The 25592-nt window shown below is 32.5% G+C and overlaps 1 protein-coding gene across 1 annotated transcript in view; it reads left to right on the top strand.

Moving 5' to 3' along the window:
- LOC129235248 (folliculin-interacting protein 2-like) overlaps window positions 1–25592 on the top strand; it is a 56569-nt gene that overhangs the window by 27192 nt on the left and 3785 nt on the right. Inside the window, exons 4-17 of the mRNA XM_054868957.1 lie at window positions 1295–1360; window positions 1679–1770; window positions 1996–2067; window positions 5713–5900; window positions 7314–7396; window positions 8428–8548; window positions 12504–12673; window positions 13308–13428; window positions 14784–14836; window positions 16247–16432; window positions 17135–17947; window positions 19601–19766; window positions 23597–23658; window positions 23805–23946. Of these exons, the coding sequence (XP_054724932.1) occupies window positions 1295–1360; window positions 1679–1770; window positions 1996–2067; window positions 5713–5900; window positions 7314–7396; window positions 8428–8548; window positions 12504–12673; window positions 13308–13428; window positions 14784–14836; window positions 16247–16432; window positions 17135–17947; window positions 19601–19766; window positions 23597–23658; window positions 23805–23946 (2335 nt within the window). The remainder of the gene's footprint in view (window positions 1–1294; window positions 1361–1678; window positions 1771–1995; window positions 2068–5712; window positions 5901–7313; window positions 7397–8427; window positions 8549–12503; window positions 12674–13307; window positions 13429–14783; window positions 14837–16246; window positions 16433–17134; window positions 17948–19600; window positions 19767–23596; window positions 23659–23804; window positions 23947–25592) is intronic.

Raw genomic sequence — 25592 nt, 5'->3', positions numbered from 1 at the left:
CTCTTGGCTTCCTTAAGAAGTTTTTCATCTCCAGCTCAGTCACTTTCCTATGTCGAACTGATGAGTGCTAATTAGCACGAAACTGCAGTCCTCGACTGGAAATCACTGAGCTGGTGGTGTATTTCAAATATAGCTTTTACTTTGTTTTATTAAATTCTCTATAAAGTTATTTTTTGCCCTTAGAAAGTACTTATAAGTTCTTGTTTAAAGTTAGAATTAAATGTTTTAAACCTTTACATAGTTGAGGATGATTTGGTTTTCAAACAGTTTGGTGATCTCTAGTAGTGCAAGAGTTCTTTTCAATGAGAGAAATTTTTGTTCAAGCCTACTATAAAAAATGAAGAAAATTAATTCCTTTACTAATCTTACAGAGTTAATATTAATGTCTGAAATATACTTTTACACTGCACTAAGTGAAATAGTGTATGTTCAATGTAAATTTTCCCTAGTTTGATTGTTTTTAATGACCTAGTTTTTTACAGGAGTTTAGTCATGTTTTAAAGTTGTTTATGTTGGGAAATGTCAAGTGCTACATTTAGGGCATGGAAATAAGAGTACAAGTTATTATTTGCAAGGTTCAGTCATTAGTCAGGCTGACAAAGTTACTGATCTGGGGGTCCTAATAAGTCAGGATTTAAAGTTTAGCCAACAGTGCAGCATTGCTAGCAACAAAGCCAATAAGATGCTTGGGTTTATCAATAGATCTATTTCAAATAAATCTAAAGAAGTTCTTCTGCCCTTATATAGAAGTTTGGTAAGACCCCATTTGGAGTATGCTGTTCAGTTTTGGTCTCCTTATCTTAAGAAAGACATTAATGTATTGGAAAGGGTTCAAAGGCGGGCTACAAGGCTAATAAGTGGACTTTCCCACTTAGATTATGATTCCAGGCTTAGAAGGCTAAAAATGTACAGTCTTGAACAAAGAAGAGACCGAGGGGACATGATTCAGCTGTTTAAATTTATTAAAACGAAAGATATTACGGGGCTAAAGTTTAGCACTGAAAACAGGACAAGGGGTCATTGTTTTAAGCTATTTAAATCTCAGGCTAACATGGATATTAGGAAAAATTATTATTTTAGCAGGGTAGTGGAACCTTGGAACAGCTTACCGGAAGAGGTGGTAATGAGCAAAGGAGTAGACAGTTTTAAGAGGGCCATTGATCTTCACTGGGGATTGTAAATTGACTAGGACCAGTCTAGCTGGGCCCAGATCCTGTTGCTGGTCGTCACTTTTGTATTTGTATAAATTGCTTTTTTAAACTTTGTATTTAACACAGATATGATTTATTTATAGGTCACCATCCCAAGTCATGCTTAGTGTTGTATTTCCTGCTCCACCAGTACCTATGTTTCGAATTGGGTAATTTGTTTTTTTTTATTCACTCAATGAGTGTACGGATATCATTAGTTTTGTAAAAACACTAAGATGAAATGTTCTTTTTTGCATTGCATACCAAATTTTATTTTGCATGTGAAATTGAAAAGGATACACTTTGTTAAAAATATGTTTTGTTTAATAGAATTTGAATTTTATTGTAAGAATGTTGAAGTGTATTTTTAGCTGTATGCTATGTGTTTGATTTTTAAACTATCTGTTGTCTATTAAACTGTTGTAATTTGATTACTCTAAGCTTGCTTGCTACATTTAATGGAATTATAATAAAAATTTTATTCATAGGGAACAAGATACTGAAGAATCAGGAAAATGGAATGCTTCAGTAAATGAACTTAATATAAATAAACAATCTGAAAAACCAGAAATACATTTAGGTGAGCAGTAGTCATACTTTCAATTCTGTTACAAATTTATTTCGTTACATCATGAAACATGTAAAATTTTAGTTTTGTTTTCTCTAGCATTAAACTTTATCATGAAAAAGTTCTGAAAATGGTTTATTTTTCCTTTTTTTTAAATGATATTTGTATATTTTATTGTAAAAATTTAAATGTATTGAATTTGTTTCATTTTTAACAAAATGGCCTATTTTGTTTCAGCTCACAGTGTGCCTGTCAATGTACCTAGTCGTTTATCTGGTCATTATGGAGAATCTAAAGATAGTGATTCAGGTATATTTAAACTCTTGCAACTAAAAATGTTCCTTAAATGCTTTCGGTACCATTTTTTCACCTTAAAAATTTGACTGTAAATATGAGATTTATCATTGAAATTTATTTTAATAGAAATGTAAAAAAATAATAATAATAAATAAATAAAATAAATCCATTTTGTTGGTAATAAATTTAACAACCATCAATTGCCAGAGTTGTATTATTTCTTTTTAAGTTGTTAGGTTTTTTCAAAATACAGTCTAGCTCAAGGATTTCTGATGGGCAAAAGATTAGACGACTCCATTCGTTAGTAAAGGGATGAGGAAAACTGGGTTTACTTTGCATATGAAAGTAATAGGCATTATGCCAATATAAGGCATTGTTCTTATTTTCAACACTAGGGGGCTCTGCCCCCTGCTCGCTAACGCTCAGCAACCCCCGAACATTGCTTCGCAATCTTATTTGATTCGTAAAGATTTAAATCGCCAATTAAAAAGAAACAGATTAAAAACACATTATTGCTCCCTTTGGAACAAAAAGCACCCATTACCTGAGTTTCAAAATAACTTGTACCAACTTGCGGAGTCGTAAGGGCTAAGGGGCTCCTGAGCATTTCAAAACTGCAGTTGTGTACGTTTGAAAAGTTGCTTTCATATTCGTGGTCACGAGTAGTGATGTGCCGGATCGTTAAAAAAGTAGATCTGCGGGTACGGATCCGGATCTCTCTCTCTGTTTTTTTTTTAACCCAATTCAACTATCCAAGTGTAAATTTTGTTACGCAAGGTATTCCCGTCAGAACAATGGCACTGTTTCTTCAAAAAATGTCATCCACGGCGAAAATATTATCAAGACTATGATTTACTTTTCAAAGAAATCTCCGTTAAAATTGAGGGAGAGTTGGAAGGAATGGGTCAGCGCTGCATTAATGCTTAAATAGAATGTGGAAAATTATTTCTAACTTGCTCGGTAGATGTAGGTTAGAGGAGCAAGAGTGTAAAGCTGCTATTGGCAGGCTAGAAACAATTTTCGTGTTTTATTTCAGCATACATGCAGCGCTGGCCCATTCCACCCAACTTACTCCGACCGACAAAATAACAGAGCCTTTACAGACAGTAAATAGAGAATTTAGTCTCACTTTTTTTGAAGGGTGCCAAGAAAGACCAAAATGAAGAATAACAGAAGCCCCAAATCAATAACAAAAACTAATATTAAATTAAAAATTAAAAAAAAAAAAAAGAAAGAAAAACAAGTCCCAGAGGGACGACCTCATATTAAGATGAATTTCACGGGTCAGAACACACATCGTTAACAAATATGAACTGATAGCAGATGGAATGTTTAAACCATTTAACTTTTTCTCCTTATCTTCTGACTATGAAATCGCTATCAATCATGCGTATAAAGACTTAGAATTGCATTTAAAATTTATTTAACACTAGTGGCACCTGCACGGCTTTGCCCGTAGTAGAAACTTAAAAACTCTTTTGGTTCGCTGGTATATTTACAAATGATGTATGATGAGTTTCTCGATAATTGGCTTGGTCATGTTACGGTTCCACGTTATGATAACTTGGTAATTTACTCGGCCATCTTATGATAATTTTGCTCCGTAAACTGTTCTTAAAATTGGAATAGAAAAAGAACAAAATCGAATTTTCGAAAAATCGCTTCGAGGTGCACCCCCCCCCCCCCATGCTACAAACTAGTTCTGTGCCAAATTTCACGAAAATCGGTCGAATGGTCTAGGCGCTATGCGGGTCACAGAGATCCTGACAGAAAGAGATCCGAACAGAGAGAGAGAGAGATCCGGATATAGTGAGATCTGGACAGAAAGATATCCAGACAGAGAGACTTTCAGCTTTATTATTAGTAAAGAAGATTATAGCTCCTAGTGTTTGTAACTTGGAAGTTCCAAATAAATATCAAACGCAGAAAACTTCCTTCTTTCAATTAGGGTCAATATTTTTAGTACAGATAAGTTTTTACTACCATAATTGTGAAACACGTTAAATCGGTTTTTATTGATATCTCCGGTAATTAAAGTTCTACAAATACGAGGCCAAACTAAGAACACATTTGATCAAGTCGCCTTTTGATCGAAAAAAGAACTATCAAAATCGGTTCATCTGTTTAGGAGCTACGATGCCACAGATACACACTTTTAAAACTTATTACCCCTTCCTTTTTGCGACGGGGGGTATAAATTGGATTCTGAAATGATACCTTATAATTTAAGTAGGGAATAAAACCTAATTTAAACGGATTTCAAGAGTCTTTTATTCAAATATTTAAGAATTTTTAAAATAGAAAAGATCCGTTTTAGATCCATTAAAAAAGTAACGGATACGGATACAGATCTTTATTTTCCCTCGGATATCCGCGGATACGGATGTCCGGAACATCACTAGTCACGAGTAATATATTTTGCTCTTTAGCTCGGGGCTTGAATTGAGTTGGGCCTAAGATTTTCCATTAAAATCTAAACCCTTAAAATTTGTGAATGAGAAAGAATAAACAAGCGAATCAAAAAGACGTAACTATGGCAATGGCAAACAAAACATCAATAATTTGAATGGTAAAACTCGAATTTGATTAAAACTGCTTGTAACTTATTTCTTTGGAGATAGAAACTAAGTTTTTCGACCATAGATCGAGTTAGATCTGGAGTGAAAAAAGCCGCTCTTTCCAGCGGTGTCAAAAAGAAAACTGTGGGACCATTCCTTCACCTTTTACTGGTAGATTTAATGAAGAAAGTAGTGCCTAAATTTTAGCTAAGCCTAAAAAGGTTCGAGCTAAAAATGCAAATAACTCCCGCCATATTTAAGTTAGAGCATTGAAACAAATAGCGTAGAACTTGGAAAATTCTACCCTTTGCAAAAATATATGATATTATAATGTGCAAGTAATTTTTCACACCCTTTAATAGGCAGTAATAGGTATTTTTCGCAAAATTTGAGCTTAAAAAATAATTACAAAAAAACTAATTCAAATTGAAGAAACATATTCCCAAGTGCAAACCACCGGGACTCGAAGTCCCGGTGATTTGCACTTGGGGTAAGCAGAAGGCCACTTGGGGTTTGCAGAAGTAATTTTATACAAAATTTCAAGGCCGTAGGTCCTATGGGGTCTCCTGGATGCGGACCTGCCACAGACTTCCTTTCAAAAATTTCTTTGACCTTCCTTTTTTTGAATATAAAGAGAAAATCAGGATTTCTGCTGATGAATGACATGTGTATAAATATTTAAATGTAGGAGATAAAAAATAATGTTGGAGGTAAAAATCAAAGTCCATGAGAGTAATTAGCCATTACTACACTAATAAGCTCTTATATATTGAGATTTGAATATGAAGTAACAAGTTTCTAAGGGGGTGGGGAACATGTTTAATTTATTTCTAAATTCCTATATGGTAAAAACAACCTTTTAGTGTATAATGGTTTTTGGAATTTAAATGACTTATGAATGAAAATAAAATATTTTCTGCGATATGTTGTATAGTAAAAAAAATACGCATTACGCGTGTTTCATTAACTACAACTGATGATTCATGTTAAAGCGTCATGCTATGTTAATTACATCATGATATAAAATGATTTTAATCATTTTCATGGGTTTACTTAAGTTTTCTTGTTGTGTATTTCTCATTTTTGAACGTAATTTTAGATTCCCTCCAATCACATGATGGCTATAGTAGTCTTCCTACAACTCAGCTTACACCTGAGGCAGCTGTGGCTTGTCTTCCCCGTTCAAGCAGTTACAATAGCCTTCAAAGGCGACTTTTGCGGAATAAAGCCACTAGTATTGAACTAGGCTTGCAGAAACCAGATGAGAGTAATTCTCCCAATGAAGAGGTAAAGTTAAACCTTCAATGCTTCGTTTTATATTGTTGAGTTCATTTCTAAGTTAGAGGTTATTTTTTTAATGTTGGAATATTGAGAGATTTTAATAAACTGTATTCTTTTTATGTTATTGAAAATTTTAGAAGATCTCGATCCTTTTGTAACCTGTAAATATTTCAATTGTTTTAATAGCTGTTAAGTAAGCTGAAAAGTCTCATTGACATATGCTACCTGTTATTCTTTGTTTTAATTATTTTACTGTTGGCTTTCTGTTTAACGACTTTCAAGTTACCACAAAAAATCGTCCTCAAGTAGAAAGCGTCCTTAAATAGAATGCTTTTAACACTAGAGTGGACCATCTGGGACCGTGAAAAGCCGTCGTTAAATAGAGAAAGTCGTTAAATAGAACATCGTTAAACAGAGAGCCAACTGCATTTTTAACTTTAATTTTAATTTAAATGATTTTGTCATTTATTTTCATACAAGGACATTTTTAAATTGCTAGATTTTCTTTGGTATTTTCGCTTCTTCATAGAGCAATTTCATTGACAATGACTCTGAATTCAAACCTGCTGATTTTAACAGCTCTGACTATATACAGCTATTTAACATTCGTTATTATTTTCTTCTAGTGGTACCCACACGGCTTTGCCCATAGTTGAAAATTAAAAGGTCATTCGGTTCGCCTGTATATTTACAAATAATGGATGGCGAATTTTTCACCAATTGGCTATGTTCATTCGCTCTCCCATTCCACGTCATGATAATTTCGTAATTTACTTGTCCATCTTATGCTAGTTTTGCACTGGAAAATGTTCTTAAAATTGGAATAGAAGAAGAACAAAATCGAATTTATCGAAAAATCGCTTTGAGGTGCACACCCCCATGCCACAAGCTAACTTTGTGCCATTTTTCATGAAAATCGGCCAAACGGTCTGGGTGCTATGCGTGTCAAGAGATCCAGGCGTCCTACAGACATCCAGACAGAGAGATTTTCAGCTTTATTATTAGTAAAGAGTAAAGATAACCAGTCTGTATGAGGTTCATTATGTTCAAAAGTGGTACTATGGAATCCCATTTTAACAAAGCCCGAAGGAGCAGCTAAATCATTTTGCTATAACAAAATTTTTTTGTACTAATATTAAGAATGTTGACATTGTTCCTATATAATTTGAGTTGGGGATTACCAGTCTTCGCTAAAACAAATTTTTCCTTTAACGGACTTCGCTGAAACGGGATTTGACTGTGCTATTATATTGTACAGTTTACTTTTTCCACCTTTCTGCAGTTGTGTGTCTGATAACAGCAATCATATTGATTATGTTTATAGTTGATAATATTTCATCTAGATCTCTTTTGCTTTCATTTTATTTTAAATAACTCAAACTTACGTACAAAACTTATGATATTTCTTTTTCTCATCAGTTTTCAAGAAGCACTGGGCAGAAAAGAGTAAAACTTGGGCTGTCCATTGTTATCAGTTTTCAAGAGGAAAACAAGCAAGAAAAGTATGTTTACTTAATTGCAAAATTATTTGCAAAATTACCTAGCTTTTGGCTCATATATTTTCCTGGGTGCATATATTTTTGTGGAAAAAAATATTTTAAAATGGTTTGACCAAATGAAATATCTGACATTTAATTTTAAGTATTGTTAAGCATAAAATTTTGAAATAATATGTGAGAAATTCATGTTATCTTTCTTTGAAAAAACTTGATCAAAAACTTTTATTGATGCTTCTGGCTATTTATTCTAATAAAGATTATGCTTTTCTAGGCAGTGTTTTTTTAATTTCTTTGCCACTTCATACAGTTCAAAAAGTAATCCAGATCTGTTCATGACCAATAATGCTTTGACATCACCAAAATTGAAATTTGGACTATTGTATGCAAGGCTTTAAACAGCGTTATTTTCTTGTCGAAGCACCCAAATGTCCGTTAGGGTTTCTAACGGGGTTGTATTTTGGGCTTCTTGGCCTTTGCAGACCTAGAGCATCCCCTCCTTTCTTCTTTTATGTGGCAGTACTATTGGAAGGTAGCCATTATCACTTGAGATTTTTGATGCTTATTTTCCTACCAGAAGGCACTTCGACTCTCACAGCATGAAAAGAGCAACAGGAATGATCCAATTTAACTCATAGTATCCAAGCTGAACAGATTTTTAAGGGATATTAAATCTAGCCTTATAATGTCACATGGAGGCAAACAATTTTGTGCATCTTGAAAACCTGCCAACTGAAACTGGATTTGAACCTATGCCTTTGGTGAATAAGAGGACAATGCTTAATTGCTACAAACCACTCTGTTCGCATATATATAGAATGCTTGTTGAATATTGTCTGTAAGTTTTTATGTATCTTTTACAATGATTTAATATATTTACTGTATGATCATGAATTAGTTTACTGTATTTTCTACAATGAGTAGGAAAAAGAACTCATTGCAAAAAGACAGTTGAGAGAATGAGGAAGCAATTTGCTAAGCATGTCTCACTATGTTGGACAATTTTGTTATTTTCTTATTATATTCTTCTGTTACAGAGATTTCATTCAGTTCCTTTTCACTCATATGGCGTTAATTGAAGGACATCTAATGAGTTTAAAAGATACTGTTGTCAGAGCTTATTTGAACAGAAGAAATTTCGTTCACTTTATGTTTGAAGTAAGTACTGTTTTAATTCCCTTTTATGAACTACAAAAAAAATTACTTAAAAAAAACTTTTCAAATAATAAAAATAACAAAACAAAATCAACTTTTAATTATTTCCAACTTATGAGGGAAAAAGTGTTGGTTGACAGTTCTATTTATTACTTTACTTTTTGTGTTTGTGACTCTTGAGTGCCTTCAGTGGCACAGCCAGGGAAAGATTTTGGGGTTAAAACCTCTCCCAAAACTTTTCATTTTAACACATAATGCCGATCTTGATACTTGAGAAAGCTATAATCCTCCAGTGGTTTTCTGCCCACTGTAAGGTTCCAGGTTATCATAAATCGGACTTCCTGTCTTAAAAGGGAGCTTTAATCATGCAGAATATTTCTCATCCTTTGTATGCATAGTAAATACTTCATTAATGTAAGGATTTTCAAAGTATATTCATGACATGTAATATGATTAACTGTACACTTACCAAAAGTCTTTTCTCGAACACTTATTTAAAAGTAATTTTTGGTTTACTACCCTTGTGTGTCCTTTCATACTATTAAAATTCTTATTAAAAGATCTATCAAAGTGCAGTATAACTTCGATTTAACGATTCCCGATTTACCCAATTTAATGATTCATTTCACAGGTCCAGGTTTCACTGTATTAAATATCTGTGCGCCTCGATTTAATATCTTTGATTTAATGATGACTTTTTCCAGTCCCTTGACAGTCCTTAAATCGAATTATACTGAATGTGCTCAGGAGGAACTCTAATTGCTTTTTGTGTTCTTGATACTTGTTTTTTGCTCTAATCCGCTTTTAGAAGGGGAAAAAAAACCGCTTTTAATTAAATAGATTATGTCGTAGATTGATCATTTCATGAATTAAACTCGATCACAAAGCACTGAGCATTGATTTTGTAAAAAAAATTTTTATGAAAAAAATAGAGCAGACTTCAAAAACTGCAGCTGGAAATTGCTCTAAAAAGTAAAAGTAATTCCATTCTTTGAACAACATCTATACTACCTTTTGAACATAATTTTTAAAGTCGGCGGGATAGGAAAAATGTGTAACCATTTTTCATTTACATTTTTCAAGAAAACGAGTCAAAATTCGAACGAAACATTTATATCGATGCACAAATATATTATTAAAAATTTTGTATGCAAATTCCATAGAAGAACTAAGGTCCATTAAAATTTACATTTGTAATTGAATTTTGTTTAAGTATGATTTCATCTACTGTTTTCGTGCTGACTTCAAAAATTATGTTCAAAAAGTAGTATGCTGTTCAAAGAATGAAATTACTTTTACTTTTTTAGAGCAATTTCCAGCTGCAGTTTTTGAAGTCGGTTCTATTTTTTTCTTTAAAAATTATTTTTTTTCTATCATTTTAGTGTAAATGTATTTCAAAAATCATCATCACTAAACTTCACACTTTGTTTCATAAAAATTCTGAACAAAAATTTTTTTAAACGACTGGCACTAAAAACTAATACTAATCATAAATATCAGAGAATGAGAGGTTTACACTGCCGTGGGCAGGTAAAGGGCAGTAACTGCAGTTTTTGCATTTTGTCATCTATTGTATGTTTGCCGTGTTGTACAAGCCTGCTTATTTGGTTTCCGCTGCAAAAAATGTCTTATTCCAACATTTTCCTGTTGTTAGTGTAGAATCCTACACACATTTCTTCAAATATCTCAAACTCATTTCTACAGATACTGCAGTTTACCTGCCCACGGCAGTACACACGAGAGACAGATAGGTCTGAAGCTCATTCTTAATTTTTTTTTTTTTTTGTAATACCAAGCTCAGCATCAAAAAATCTGTGAGTGAACAACAAATCACCCCCCTTTTTCCACCCTTAGAGTAGGATTTCCCCCCCCCCCCCAAATTTATATGAGACCAACTTCAAGGTATACCCTTTCCAATAGAAAATAGAATAATCAAAATAGGACTATTCGGTAAAAAGTTATGCATGGTCATAAAAAATAAATAAATAAATAAAAATCTGTGAGTGAACAACAAATCTCACCACCCTTAGGGTAAAAAATTTTTTCTCCAAATTTATATGGTACCAACTTCGGGGTATACACTTTCCAATAAAAAAAAATTATCGAAATCGGACGATTCTGTAAAAAGTTATGCAGACCCTCCCCCCGGCTTGGGCAGAGGGCGCCACCCCCAGCTTGCCCGTTTATTCTTAGAATGCGCCCAACTTGAAGTTTTATCTGTAAAACTGAGCCCTGATTGCCTTTTTGTTCATGAACTGGCACCCTTTGGATTTAAGATTTTTACCAGGAAAAGGAAGGGAGCCAGTGTCCCCTCCCCTTGTTTTCCTACAATGACTTTCTTTTAAGTGAAAATAGGGAACATCCACCCCTCCCCCCTTGGATTGCCATTGAGCTGACTATTAGAAAAGCATGCCTTCCATGTTCAGTTACCATAAGAGGTAAAAAGTGACCTGGGCATTGCAGAAACTAAACAATGTTCTTCCAAGGACCTTTCAGTTTGGGAACACTACTGATAAGCCACTGATGAATTCCCAGAATCACTTTCTTACTCCTTGCCTCAGGGTTTGCATCCCCTTTTATTCAATAATGGGGGGCTGTTTACACTAGTTTCCAGTGAAGAATACTGGCAGTCATCCTTCCTCATTATCGCTTCATGACAAGGGAAGTGCTTCTTTGTCCAATTGACATATGTTTTAAGATAATTCTAACTCTTCTCTTCCAGTCAGATAAACATTAAGTTAGCCCTACATTTTAAAATCTTTCAGGCAAATTCATGTTTTTAATAGTGCTTTTACATTTTGAATTAGAATTAAGCAGGTGCATTGGAGTGCCACAAATCCACCAACATCCAAAATCCGAATCCGTCATTATTTTCAGATTTTTTTTTGCTCTGCAAATTTAATCTTTATTTTAAATTTATTTCATTCAAAATAATCTAAATTGTGATTATTTGCTGAAACAGTTGTTTTAGCAGATAATTCGTAGATAATACGTTCTGTTTTATTATTATGCATTGCAGGCCGGGCATTTTTGGTTCAAAAAAGACGTTCGTATTTTTGCTCATTTTTCTTCATATTGTGTACTACTGGAAAAACAATAAGAAATATCGAAAACCGAAAGCAAATGCTAATAGATCGCTGCAGATTAACAGCAAAACGCTAATATTTCCTGTGAAACGTCGTGGGATCAAAGAAATGCAAAAATATGACAAAAATACAAAGAATTCAGCTTGTAAAAGCCAAAATGATTTTGGACTTTTCAATTGAAAACAAATGACTTAACTATAGAAAATAAATACCAAGTGCTTTCCAACTGTCGCTGTTTATTGGTGTTTGTTTCCTTATAGTAGTAGTTAACTCCAAGAGCAATTATTACTTTTGGATTTAAGTCATTTAAGTTATAGCTAGTAACAGCTGAAAGAATTAGTTATCAAAATATTGTAAAAATGATTATAAACTATTCAAATGTCCTAGGAAGTAATTCATGAATGTTTTGAAGTTTGTATTGTTGCGACAGAAGACATTTGAACCCAGAAGTAACAGTATATAACCTACAACTATATCCACTAATGCTTTGAAGGGATAACATGTCTTTTAGTTTCAAAAAAGTGCCCTTTTTTAAAAAACAGCACCCTACCCTTTTTTAATCCAGGGAAAGCTCTGAAGTTATGTGCGGTTATACATTAAATATATATACATATGGGTCGACTTGAAAACCTCCTCGGTTTTTTTGTCGGTTAAAAAGGGGTCATTGTGATAACTCCATTGATAAGAAACAAACAATTGCTTATAATTCAAAAGCAAGAAAGGGCTAAGGATGTACCTACTGATAATATGCCTTACTTACTTTCTTTGATTATACACCCACAACAACAGATAATATTACTGACAAATTAATATACACTGTATTCTTTAAAAAAAATTAATAGAATGATATAGTAAGAATTTTTGTTTTACAGGGCTCTAAGAAATTTCAACAAGCCATCAGTGATTTGTATATGGCTCCACGATTGCAGAATCCTGAATGGCTGACCATCATTTCATCTCCTAATCATTGTCATCGAAGTTACACATTTCTAGAAAAATTTGCTGATTCATTGAAGCTGTATGATAAAAAAGAAACACATTTGTAAGTATATTTTGTGGTTATTTATACTGAAAATTAGAGACTTATGACCAAGTTATGAAAAAATCAAACATAAGTGTTTTTAAATTCATAATAACTTTGTTATTTTTTATGAGGAATTGCTCTAAAATTATTTGAAACATGTGAATCGATTTTTAATAGTTAGTTTTATGTAATTTTCTGAAACTACATGTTAATATTATGCATTCATTAAAATTCCTTCTTTTCAATTCATTTTTTTCATCAATGTGTGGTTGAATTTCCTGTGTTTTGGAACGTGAGTTATGATATTCAGGAGCACCCCGGTCTGAGATCAGAAGTCACTGTGACAGTCAAAATTTTGGCTGATTGGGCAAATTCGAAAAGAGCACTGCTAAGTTGCATTTAAAAAAAATAAAATCATGATGCCTAATGTCACTTCTCATTAGATGCAGGTATGTGTGTATGCTCTTAAATTATTATTTAGTAAAACTCTGGATTTTATTCGGTAAATCTGAATTTTACCTCTCCCAAAAATATAGGATCGGGGCGCCACTGATGATATCTGTAAAGTTTTCATTTCTATCTTGGAATAAGTGATTTACAACTTGGAATATGAATATTTTAAATTTTTATTAAAATAGGAATTTGTTTTCAGTTTCATTAGCACTCTTCTTACTGCTGTTCTCACTCATCATCTATCTTGGGTTCCTTCTGTAATTCCTACAGAGTCGAAAATACAGCCATCTCAAACAAGTCACAAGCATACTCCATGTTGGGTGAGGTTCTACTCTTTTTTAAAAACTTTTTTTTATGCATCTGGCTGCTGTAGCAACATTTTTGTAAAAATTTTTTTAACTTGAAATAAACACACTTGTGAAAAGTGCAGAAGAAAAATAATTAAAGCCCTATATAAGGTAAAGCAGAGTTGCTGACATTTTTCTTGAGAACTACTTGAGGTCAACAGCAATAATGCAGCATTGCCACCAGAATAAAATAATCTCAAAACTCAATTCCTTTTCAGGGCAGGAGGAAGGGTCATAGTTAACCGTCTTGTCCATTTTGTTGTCCCCTGTTATGTCCTATGTCACTGTTATTGATTTCTCGATTTTCCCCCGTCCAGGAAAAAAGTTTAAATATATTAAAATGTATGTCTTTTCTGTTAAATTTCTCATAAAATGCATTTTGTGACTCAAGTAAAATACATTCACCTTCAAATGAATCATTTAAAAAAATAATTAAAGATTGCTGAATTTCTCTTTATCAGTTGCATGCTTCGGCATTTATTTACTCTGTCAGCTATATATTTGGCATGTGAAGGTATTTACATGTTTATTTGATGGACATTAAAAAAGTTCAAAGAATAAGGTACTTGTTCAATTTTCACTTTGAAGTACAGATAAATAGAATAAATAAAACTTAACTAACTTTTTTGGTGACAAAATTTTACCATTTAGGCGGGGGAACGGAAATTGGGGACAGTGAATTGATTTTGGTAAAATTTGAAAACTTGATTACTGTACAGTTTTAGACTAAGAAGTGTTTGTGTAATTAGTGGCCATAGAATGGAGGAATAGAGAAAATTCTATTGCTTTTCAAAAATGTCGAGGATTGTTCAGAAGACTTAATTATGTTTTGTAACATTAAAATGATATTTAAACCATTTATACATATGTATAGTGAATACTATACTATGCCAAACTTAAAAACCATTACAAAATGATTAAGACAATGACATGAAAAGAGAATGACATGAAAAGACAATGATTATTTTTTGTTCTTGGCACTTGTTTGATTAATTATTTTTGACATAAGATGGCATCAGGCTGGTCACAAATTAGTTTCTAAAGCATGAATAGAGGGTAATTTCACCAGAGTCAACAACTGATACGCTCTCTATATTAACACCTCATCTGCTTTTGCAATGATTGCTTCTTTTTTGATCAACAAGTACGTTAATGATTTCCAAATTGATACTTAAAAATGCCACAAAATGTAGCTTCTACACTGCAACTTATTGTACTAAACGCACTTCAGGAATTGAGAAATACTATTGTATGTATGTTTAATCTGTTTATGCTGTGGTTTTGGAAAGTAATTATTGATGTAACTAATGCCGAGTTCTTGTTTGTAGGTGGATTTACTAGCAAAGTCCAGGCCATACAATCCGCACTGGGTACAATTAAGGTTAGTGAAAAATTTATGTCCTACATTAATGGGGATGAAGTATGCTAAAAAGGAATACAGTCGAACCCTTCTATAGCGAACCAGGGATATAACGATCCCCCTGTTGTAGCAAACCTTTCGAATGGTCCAAACTAAAGGCCTACCTCATTAAAGCAATTTCAGATGCTTGTAACGATCCCTAAATGCTAGAGAATTGGCTGTAACAATTCAGAAATTTCTAAAATTAAAAACTTATCATCTGGTGAAATATACAAGAAAGACATATTTTTTGTTAACAAACGTGATATAAAATGTGTAATTACTTTAAACAAATTTATATGACAGAATTTGTTCTTTGAACATGTACAAAGAAACTTTTCTGGTTTTATGAGTGTTGGTATTTTCTGAACAATTCAAAAACCTTTGACAAGAACATCTTGACTGTAGACTCATCTTCTGATATTGATGAAGAAACAGAAGATATTAGTCCTGGACTTAAAATTTCTGCTCCAAAGTCATCTGTCCATGTTTTGATTATTTTCTTTTCTTTTGCACTTGAAACTATATATCAATGTGTTGCATATTTGTTCGTAACAGTTGGACTACAGAATAGACGAAACGCATATAAAATTCAATGGCTTGAAACCTAAAATAACATCTTCCATGCTATAGAAAAATTAACGGCAAAGGTAAATAATTTAGTTTGTTCATTATTGAGTAATATATAATTAATACATTATAAATACATTTTCTTTATTTCCCCAATGGAACATCGTGTAGTTACGATGTTCATTATCAAAGTATCCTTATGAATTCAGACTTGTTTCTGGAAGTCAGATGTAGCGAACCCTTGGCTATAGCAACTTCTCAAGTCGGTCAGTTGAGGATTCGTTATAGCGGGGTTTGACTAAATATACAAATAGCTTTTTATATCGTCATTTTTTTTTTGCTGCTGCCTAAATAAATATGGTAGCAGTTTTTCAAATATTTTAACCTACATATATCTCTGTGTGATGCAATTTATGATGCAAAAGACCTATTAGTTGTATGATTTATTTTCAAAATGATAAGTATTAATAGCAGTTGAATAAAGTTAATGCTGAATAAAAATAATAGCTTCAATTTTTACATTTGAAGAGTATTATTTTAATGCAAATATAGTTGGTTAAAAATCTGTTCCTCTCCCGTAATCTCCTGTTTTTTTAAGTGTTGGTCCTTTAATTTTTGAGTTTGAGAGGTTGGCAGGTGTGGTACTCTATGTGAGCAGGGAATTGTTGAACTCAAAACCATAATAAAATATATAGTAAATTTTAATGACATTGTGATATGGCGCTATTTTTGATAATGTCATAGATTTGAGGACAAATTCAGGCAAGTGTTGATTTAATTGTTTTATTCTCATAAATGCATCTGTACTGTTTTCTCTTTCAGTGACTTATATGGTGCTCTTGGATTTCCTTTAAAACTTGCCAAAACTGTGGTCAAAGGGCAAAATAAAGATGTTGTGTTAAAGATTTTGCAAGTATTCAGTTATTTCATTAGATGCAGTGACATCTATGAACAAATTTATGAAAGTCTAGATGGTTCTATTTCAGATACTGAAAGTTTGAAAACAAGGTAAATGATTTTTATTTATTTATCAATTTTTATGTAGTCGAAGTAAATGTTGTCTCATATTTTCCTAATGGTTTCAGATATAAAACTGGAATAATCTTTTTTACATATGCAGGTTTCATGCGATGTCACAGAACTGCAAGATTCTTGCAGTATTTTCCAAAATCCCACTGAACAAAAGTACATTTGCAGGGGGGGGGGGGGAGGGGTCACACAAATGTAACTACATTTTCTTTTTCATTACTTTTGGGTGTAGGCATATCAGACTTCAACCTATTTAAGAGTCACAAGAGTGTTTTTCTACCTGGCTCAAGTTCTGATTTGTGCATGTGTATCTACCTATAATGTTTACCTTGTTTGGAGAAACATAATCCTAATGGCTGATACGACTTTGCCTCATCAACAAACTGAGAGTGGGTGTAGACCCTAAGCCCCTGATGTAGTTTCCATAAAAGTTTCGCTTAATATTTTAGTCAAGATGAAAAATCACATTTGTGGTTTCTCCTAATGTGAACCCTGATATGAATGCATTAGTTCATTTGCATCTATTTCTTTCTCTTGTTGTACTGTTCTATTTCTTTTATTTACATTTTATCATTTACATATGTAATATGTTTTAAAATTATTTCATTTTAACATGGATTCATTTAAAGTAATTAATTCAAGCATTCATTTTCATTTTGTGTTTTTCATATCATTTTGTAGAGTTTCGAGATTTCCTTCTGGTGATGCAAGCAGCTCCAAAACTGCTTTAAGTCAAAGTAATTCCTCATTGAAAGCTCATAGTAGTGTTCTCGATTCTAAACAAGGTCTTCCAGAAACCTTACGTGCGTCAGACATCCTCGGTGCTCCCGATTCCTCAGACTCCGCCTCCGATTCCTCGAAAGATACATGTGATTTGACTGTAACGCCTTCAGAAGAAAAAAATAAGGTTCATTCATTAGACTCTAGTTTAATGCCAGAAGTGGCAGCGTCATTAGTTCCTATTTCCTCCCAAGAAAACCAAACTCTTGATAATAGAAAAAACTCTCGTGTGGACAGTATTGGTTACATAAGTATGGACGAAAAAGACTTAGTTAATCAATGCAAACGGAGATCGGCTCTGCAAGAATGTCATACAAACTGCTGTGGGGGACTTTCCAGTGCAGCTGTGAACAGTGGCTCAATAAACATTAAGGTTGGGAAAGAAAACAATCCAACGATCAATGTCATACCGTGTATGGACAAATGTCAAAGTAAACATTGTGATACGGAATTATGTTCTAAGATGTGCATGCCTTCAAAATCAAAAGCCTCCTACGAAAAGTGTCTATGCTATGATAATCAGTTGAGCAACGATAGTTCCACAAGTGAGATATTTGAATCCCCAAAAATGAAAGAGTGTGAATCTGTGGAAGAAGGTTATCACAGCATGGAAGAACCTCATAGTCCTAGCAAAAGCAAATTGCACCTATCTGAAATGCTGAAACGCTTTGATAGTTGGTGTCCTGAAGGCCTTGAAGAAGTGTCTTTACCAGAGTGAGTATTTTTCTACTATGTATTTTCTTCTGTCTATATGTATGTATTTTCTTTTGTCTATATGTTTATTTTTTAAGCTTTTATGCCTAATATCATACTTTTTGAGCTATAATAGAGATTATCTGTTTAAAATGTTGAAGACGAAGAGAAATTTCACTGAAGAATGTTGTCCTAACTCAACTAAAAACAAATTTTGTGTGCGTGTGTTTTCTGAAAGTGTAGATAAACTGAATGTCCTCTTAGCTAGTTGAATGATGAAAGTACTTATGAATGGTAAATCAGCATATTAATCATTTTTTGCTTTAAATTTTATTGTTATTTCTAAGTTCCAGCTTTTTTTTTTCTTTTTTTGACAGTTTTTGAAAAGAACAACTAGGAAGTTCAATTTGTAAGACTTGCAACAGATAAAAATGTACTTTTTGCACATTCTTAAGTTTTTAAGATAGATCAAAATTTGTTAAGATTTAAAAAAAAATAAAAATTAAAAGTATTTATTTTTATGAGAGGGGTAGGGAGCGAGACTAGTAATGAAAAGTATTGAGATTTATTCATGATTGAGATGTAAAACTATTAAGAGTTAAGTTTTTGCAGCCTTCTTAAATTGAAAGTGAAATAAAAAGCATTTCTGGGAATTCTTTTTGAATATTTTTTACTCATAAAATTTTACATTTTACTGAAGCTTTGTTGCTTGATTTCATCGTATGTGAAATTATTAAGAATTGTGGTGCTTTGTTTCTTCCTTTTTTTTACTAATTAAATGAAATACTGTTATGTAAAATGCAATTAATAAACTTTCATGTTTATAGATTGAGTATACAGTCCAACCTCGATATAAGGTCACCCTTCGGGACAAAACTGACCTCATAAGCGGGGTGACCTTATAACTGAACAATATAGATTTTATACCATGTGTTTAAGGAATAAACATGTATATACATTAATTCTTTTTAAAATTTAAAACGTTCAAAATTATCAGTAATTAGGTTATAATAGTTAAATAGATTTGAACCAATAAAATCTTTTGGAATCGATAAGAAATTTTAAAATGATTTTTTAGGACTTTCATGTAGAGTAAAACTGCTAACAAATATGCCTAAGCAGAGAACTGATGTGCAACGTATCCAACTTAAAAATTATCATTAATACTGAAATGATAGATTTTTTTTCTTTAATTTAAGCACAATGGTTTTCTAAATGTTCTCTGAAAATTTGCAGCTTTGGCTTTCCATGATTGGTAAAAAGTACACTCGGAGTGTCCTCGTTATTACTTTATACTTTAGTGTTACTATCGTATTACTCACTTTCTACTGCATTCGGTGCAATACATGCTACGTTAATAGGAATACGGCTTTTCACTTTTTAAGGATCGTATATCGCGGACAGTTCTTGGAAGTGACTCTATTTAGCACTGAAATCATTTCAAGAAATCAGACAGAAGTGACCTTATAAGCGATTAATGTATTAAGACTTGACCATATATCCGATAAGACATAACATAGAATTCCTATTCAATGAGCCGGGACTTTAGAAAAGTGACCTTATATGCAGGGGGACCTTATAAGCGAGTGACCTTATATCGAGGTCTGACTGTACATGTATTTCAAAAGATAAAAATTTTAACTTAAAGTGTTCTTTATTTTTCCCTCCCTTCAGACTTCAAAATTCAACTGAAATTACCAATTCATCTCCATACAAGAGTTTTGGCTGGTCTCTTATGGCTGGCATTTCAGATCATTATCTTATGGATTTTTGTTTACAAGGTGTAGACGGACCATTGACAGAGGATGAGATTAGAGATGATTTGATTCATTTAACTCATGTAAGTGATTAAAATGTTTTGAAGCATCTTGAGGTTTAAATGATACTGTGTACTGTTACAATAAACTCCCAATTAAAAATCTGCGAAATAGGGCGGCATGGATAAGCCACTAAAATGAGGGACAAATAAGGTAAAAATTGTCCCTTCCTCAAAAACTTAGCTGCATTGATGCATAATACTTTCTTCAAACAATGAAAATATATGCAGTGCAGTAAAAATGTTTCTATTTTCGCACAACAGAACTTAACATCGATCAACAACAAATGTATATACCATGCAGAAAGTACAATAAATAAATAAATAAAACAAAAACAACTGTGTAAAAATTTATAAATTTGACAAAAAAAAAGTGTGTATATATATCTAATTTGATTTCTGACACTTTTGAATTTGAATTATGTTTTTCGCAATCATGAGTTGCGACGGGACCCTACTCATTGGAGGCTGTTGTTTCTAGAAACGGCTCATGTCCTCCCAAGCCTGCCCCTCCTCCTGGACGGTTACGTGTGTGTAAGGACTTGTTTGTGTGTAGACGTGTGTGTATGTAGGAGTGTGTGTATGCAGGACATGGGCGCCACTGCCTATGAGAAGGGGATTCTGGTGGACAGTGCTGCTAGTGGAGACTAGAACTAGAGGAGCTGCTCCGTCCTCCAATGTACGGCGGTGCTGCAGAGGCCCCCAGTCCAGTCTGAAAAAGTAACTGGACATCAAGGATGCTCAAATAAAAGCAATAAGCAATTGTGATTGCTCAAAAAAAAAAAAGAAAAACAGCCATTGGTATTTGCTTTTATCTGCAAAAATACATGTTCCTGATTGTTACTTGACTTGTTGATAATCCACTCCCCGTATAGTCGGGAGTTTACTGTAGCTATATCAGGGGTCTGGCCAGAGCAAATTTGGGTCCGTTAACGGACCCTTCACAAAAATCCGATTAACCAAAACGGACCTTTCACAAAAATCCGATCAACCAAAACGAACCCTCCACAAAATTCTGGTAAACAAAAACGGATCTTTCACAAATTGTTTATTGAAAGAGCAAATTTCAAATTAAAATAATACAGCATATTTAAAGTTAAATTAGAGGAATCAACTTATACAAAATCAGCTAATTTTGCAAAAGGGAAAAAAAAAAAAAAAAAAAAATCGGCACTCTTGTGATGCTCCTGCAAGCCATAAATAATTACTACCGCCAAATAAATATAATGCCTGTTGTTGGTTTCTTTGAAAGAAATTAACAGCTGAAAGTCAGTTTGGTTTATTATTTTGCTTGTTTGTTTTATGCAGCGGTGTTGTTGTAAACTTCTTTGGAAAAGCGTCAACATTCTCTGAATAGGCGTAGTAAGCACTTTTCTCCCCACTCATGATTTAAGCATCAATAATATACAGCGAAATGAATTTAGAACTGCAAAGGATAGTATGGGTGGGGCGGATGTGATCGCTTCAGATAGGGTTACAAAATTTAAACTTATCGCCACTTAGTGTCTGGTGGTGCGATGTTAAACTTATTTTGAGAGAAAGTTATATGGGTTTGGTTTTTCGATACTAAAAAGGATAATTAACTTTGAATAAACTTTTATTTACAGTTATTTTTTTCTATAGATGCTACATTTTGAAAAACGCAATCTTTTTACATCCGAAATGAGAATTGTATTTTATTCTTTTTTTCAAGCTAACTTCGCTTTATTAGGATGCAAATAAATGAAAAGTCTCTTTATTTTTGTAACAAAGCTTATTTCAAGTTTTTAAAGGGGAATTCCATTTTCTTTTATGAGTCAATAATTAAAATGCTGAATCGATGGTTTATTTTTTGTTTTATTTATTTATTGATTTATTTTTGCTTCAACTGTGTCCAGATATTAATGATATGTTTATCATAATACTCTAAAATGCAATTCAAAAGTAATTTTATCAAAAATTATTTTACAAGCCGTTTTTACACTTTTGATTCCTTCACTTTGAGGATTGCAATCTCTTTGCATCCGCTGTGGAAATCTGATTTTTCGAATTTTCGATGTTTAGTACGCTTAGTTAAGAGGTAAACAAATAAAATATTTTTTTATTTTTGTGAAAATCACGGAGTTTATAAGGTTTGAACGAAACTCTATGCTCTTACACAGTGTCTTGGGTTAAAAAGTTAAATGCTGAACCCCTGCCTAATTTTTTTTTCTTACAGTTATTTTAAATACTATACATAAAACATTTCTAGTATAATTTATCATGATGTAGAATGGTAGATAAATATTGATACTTGAGGGGTGCCCATCTCCCAGGGAGTGATGCCTCCCCCCTCTCTCCAAATACTAGAAAAATACCCAAGAATGATATTCTCAACAGAAAAGAGAGAAAACACTCAACTTTAAGTGTCAGTGATGCAGTTTCCACCATCTCACGAGTCTAAACTTTTGTTTTTACAAGAAAAAAAAATTTAAATTATTTGATTTTTCACAAAAAACGGACCCTGTGAAAAATCCTGGACAGACTCCTGTATATAGGACCCACTACTGGCAGATGTGTGCGGGGTCGGGAGCTTCTTGCAGAAATGTCCTTGCTTAAAAATAGTCTAGGTGGTTGATTCAAAATTTTTTCATGAAAAGGGGAAAACTCACTATTTAACTTGCATCGAAAGTTATTGATAAAAATTTATATTTAATTTTCTATAAGTAATTAAGAATTAAAAAAAAATATTTTTATTCATTGAAATGAGTACTTACAACATTTAAATTCTTACTGAATTTTTATAAACTTCAGTTTATTAAATTGCTTGTGGAAATTTTTGTATTGTGTTAAAAGAAATATTAAATAGATTCAAGGTAACAAGTGCTATTATTTGCAAAAAAATTTCTTATGACTGATTTTCAATAAATGTTGATAAAAGTATCAACATTCTATTTTATATTATCTGCTATAAAAAAAAAGAAGAAAAATTGTATTGCTGCATGTTTTATGAGATATGAAGCCCTTTGTTTGTTAGTAATGCTTACATCTAAACTTATTAAGTTGTGAGTTATAAGATTAAGCAAGTTAAAGGCCTAGTTAAACATTTATCTTTAAAGTATTGTTGAATGTTATTTGTTATAATTCATTAAGAGTAACTTCCATTATGTTTGGTGGGAATATTAAAATAGGCAAAAACATTACAAATTTTATGTTTTTACGAAAAGTATAATCTATGCTTGAATAAGATTTAAAGCATCTATCACATCATCTCAGAATATTCATGTAAATTTAATGATTAAAAAAAGTGATTTTGAAGAAAATGTTGTGGAAAAAACACAAGACATTGCATGTAAACTTTTAGGATTTGAGAAATATACAAATGATATTGCTTTTTATTTTCTTAAAGAGCTGCAATCCCTTTCATACATAAAAAAGCTTGGAAGGGATAAATGGATTGAAGGTTTGGGGGATTAAAAAATGAAAGGGATTAAGGTTTGCATTTTAGCTGCTGATTTTGTTTATTTTCTAAAAATGTTTTTTTTTTTTTTTTTTTTTTTTTTTTTTTTAAAAGGAAATTATTCAGTTTTAATAGCTGCTTTTATATGACTTGATATTTGTATGTTTTTGTGCATTGGATAATTTAAACTTTAATGATTTTGTGGTAATGTTGATTATTTATGTAAGACCTTAATAATATATTATTTCATTAGTTTTTGTATATGAAATTCTCTTCAGAACTTATATCACAACTAACAAGAAACTTTCCCTTGTTATAAAACAATAAATAACTTTATAAAAAAGCTATAAAAGTAGTTTTATTTATTTTTTTAAAACTAATTGTGTGAAAAAGTAAATTTTCAATAACCATTAAATACGAGTATCTTGTGTTCCAGATTGATGTTCTTGGTGAACCACCTTCAGAAGCTGTCTGCATATTAGCTGATACAGATAAATGGTAAAAATTTAAGCATTTACAGCAGTTTTTTCTGAACATTTGTGCTGAAACACTTTACTTTCTCTTTGTTAGAATAGGTTTTAATTTTCTTCATTTATTTAAACATTTGTTTTTCTTATCATGGTTTTTCAATTTTTTTCCCCCAGGACGGTGAATCTACTGTCAAGCAATTTTATTGGAGGTGAAAAAGATGGTTCACTCGGTGTTCGTATTGCCATGTCATCTTTAGTTAGTGGAATTTGTGATGCCATCTTAAATATGATTGAACTTCGGATACCCCCGGAATCGGTAAGTTAATGTTTATGGTTTTTGACCAGGTTAATTATTTATGTTGCTAAAACTTACAAAACTAGAAAATCACCCTTCACAGTATGACGGGTGAAAATTGCTTCTACATTTGAACGAAGCAGTTGCCTGTTTGGTGATTTTGCTCGTTAAAATTTTAACCCTAACTCCACTGGACGAACCTTAAACTCCAGTAGATAGTGTTCATTGTTGACCACTTTATTGTTTGTTCATTCTCCTAAAATTAGTCTTACCAGTAAGACAGTTAAGTTACTGGATCCAGTTCAGCAAGGCCACAATACAGCATTTCTCTGCGTGTCAAACATTATCAAAAAAATACTATGATGTGGATCAATTTTCATTGTTGATGACGTCAGCTACTCGATCATTAAATTTGCTATTATAGGTATGAGGATAATAGAGAAAAAAATAATTTTGCCAGCTACGTTCTTTTCTCCAATTTTAGTTTTATTAACTGTTAAAATAAAAAGACTACTGTCTCCAATTTCCACATTTCTCATGATATGCAACTGAAAACCAAATAACTCGACACATTCGTCAGAAATGTTATTAACCACTGATATTATTAGTGAAGTCTTCATGCTGATGGCAAATCTTCGGTTGTAACCAACTGATAACAGAATTAGAAAATGGCCCTTGATTTGGTTAGTGGAACTGACAAAAGAGTAGATTGATGAAATATGAGACCTAAAAATTACTTCAAAATAACCAGTGAACTAGTGAAGATATCAAGGAGTTTCCATCCTGTTGCCGGAGTTAAAGCAAAATAAGGGGCAAAAACCAACCAGCTCGTTACAGTATTTAGAGACAGAGCTGAGTGCAATATACCTCATAAAGAGGCTGAATAATATCTTCACATTGATAGCTAAAAAATTTCGACTCGCCAGCCTGAAGTTCGCAAAAACTCTATGGTGCACACCTCCATGCTACAACCTAATTTTGTTCCAAATTTCATGAAAACTGATCAAACAGTCCCTATACGCATGACAGACACACGTCCAAACTTTCTGCTTTATTATGAGTAGAGATAGAGATTGATGCCATGGGGACTACACAGCACCCCTGGTATAACTGAATTTAAAATAGTGAAAAAAAACAGTTGGGGTAAGGATATTGTTCAAAATCTAATTCAATCAAAGGTCTTGAATGAAGATGAAAATTATTATGTAGTTTTTTTTTTCTTTAAGAGATACCTACTTTGTGAAAATTAAAAAATATTTATGAAAATTAAAATTATATGACTATGTTTTATAATTTCATTAAGACTTCCAGACATTTCAACTCATTTTTATAAGATAGCCAACAGCACTGCAGTATGTCCAATCTGAAAATTTGCAAAGGGGCTTGATCGAACAAATTAAATAGTGAAGAATTAAATACTAAACCAATGTTGCCAACTACTTTGCGTTTTGTGGAGATTCTCTGCATCACAATTATTTTTTTTTTTAAAGAATCTATTTTGGAAAAGGGGTGGATGGTTCTGTTTATGATGGATTGGGTATCAGAAGGAAAACTCAAGTTAGCTAGTATCATGATAGGGGAAAAGACTTAATGCTGTGGATAACGCAATGCAAAGCAAAAAACATATCCCTTAATGAAAATTTTATAAAAGAGAAAGCTGAAGCACT

This window comes from Uloborus diversus, chromosome 2, assembly GCF_026930045.1.
Source record: "Uloborus diversus isolate 005 chromosome 2, Udiv.v.3.1, whole genome shotgun sequence".
NCBI classification, from domain to species: domain Eukaryota; kingdom Metazoa; phylum Arthropoda; class Arachnida; order Araneae; family Uloboridae; genus Uloborus; species Uloborus diversus.
This window is presented reverse-complemented; position numbering and strand designations above follow the sequence as displayed.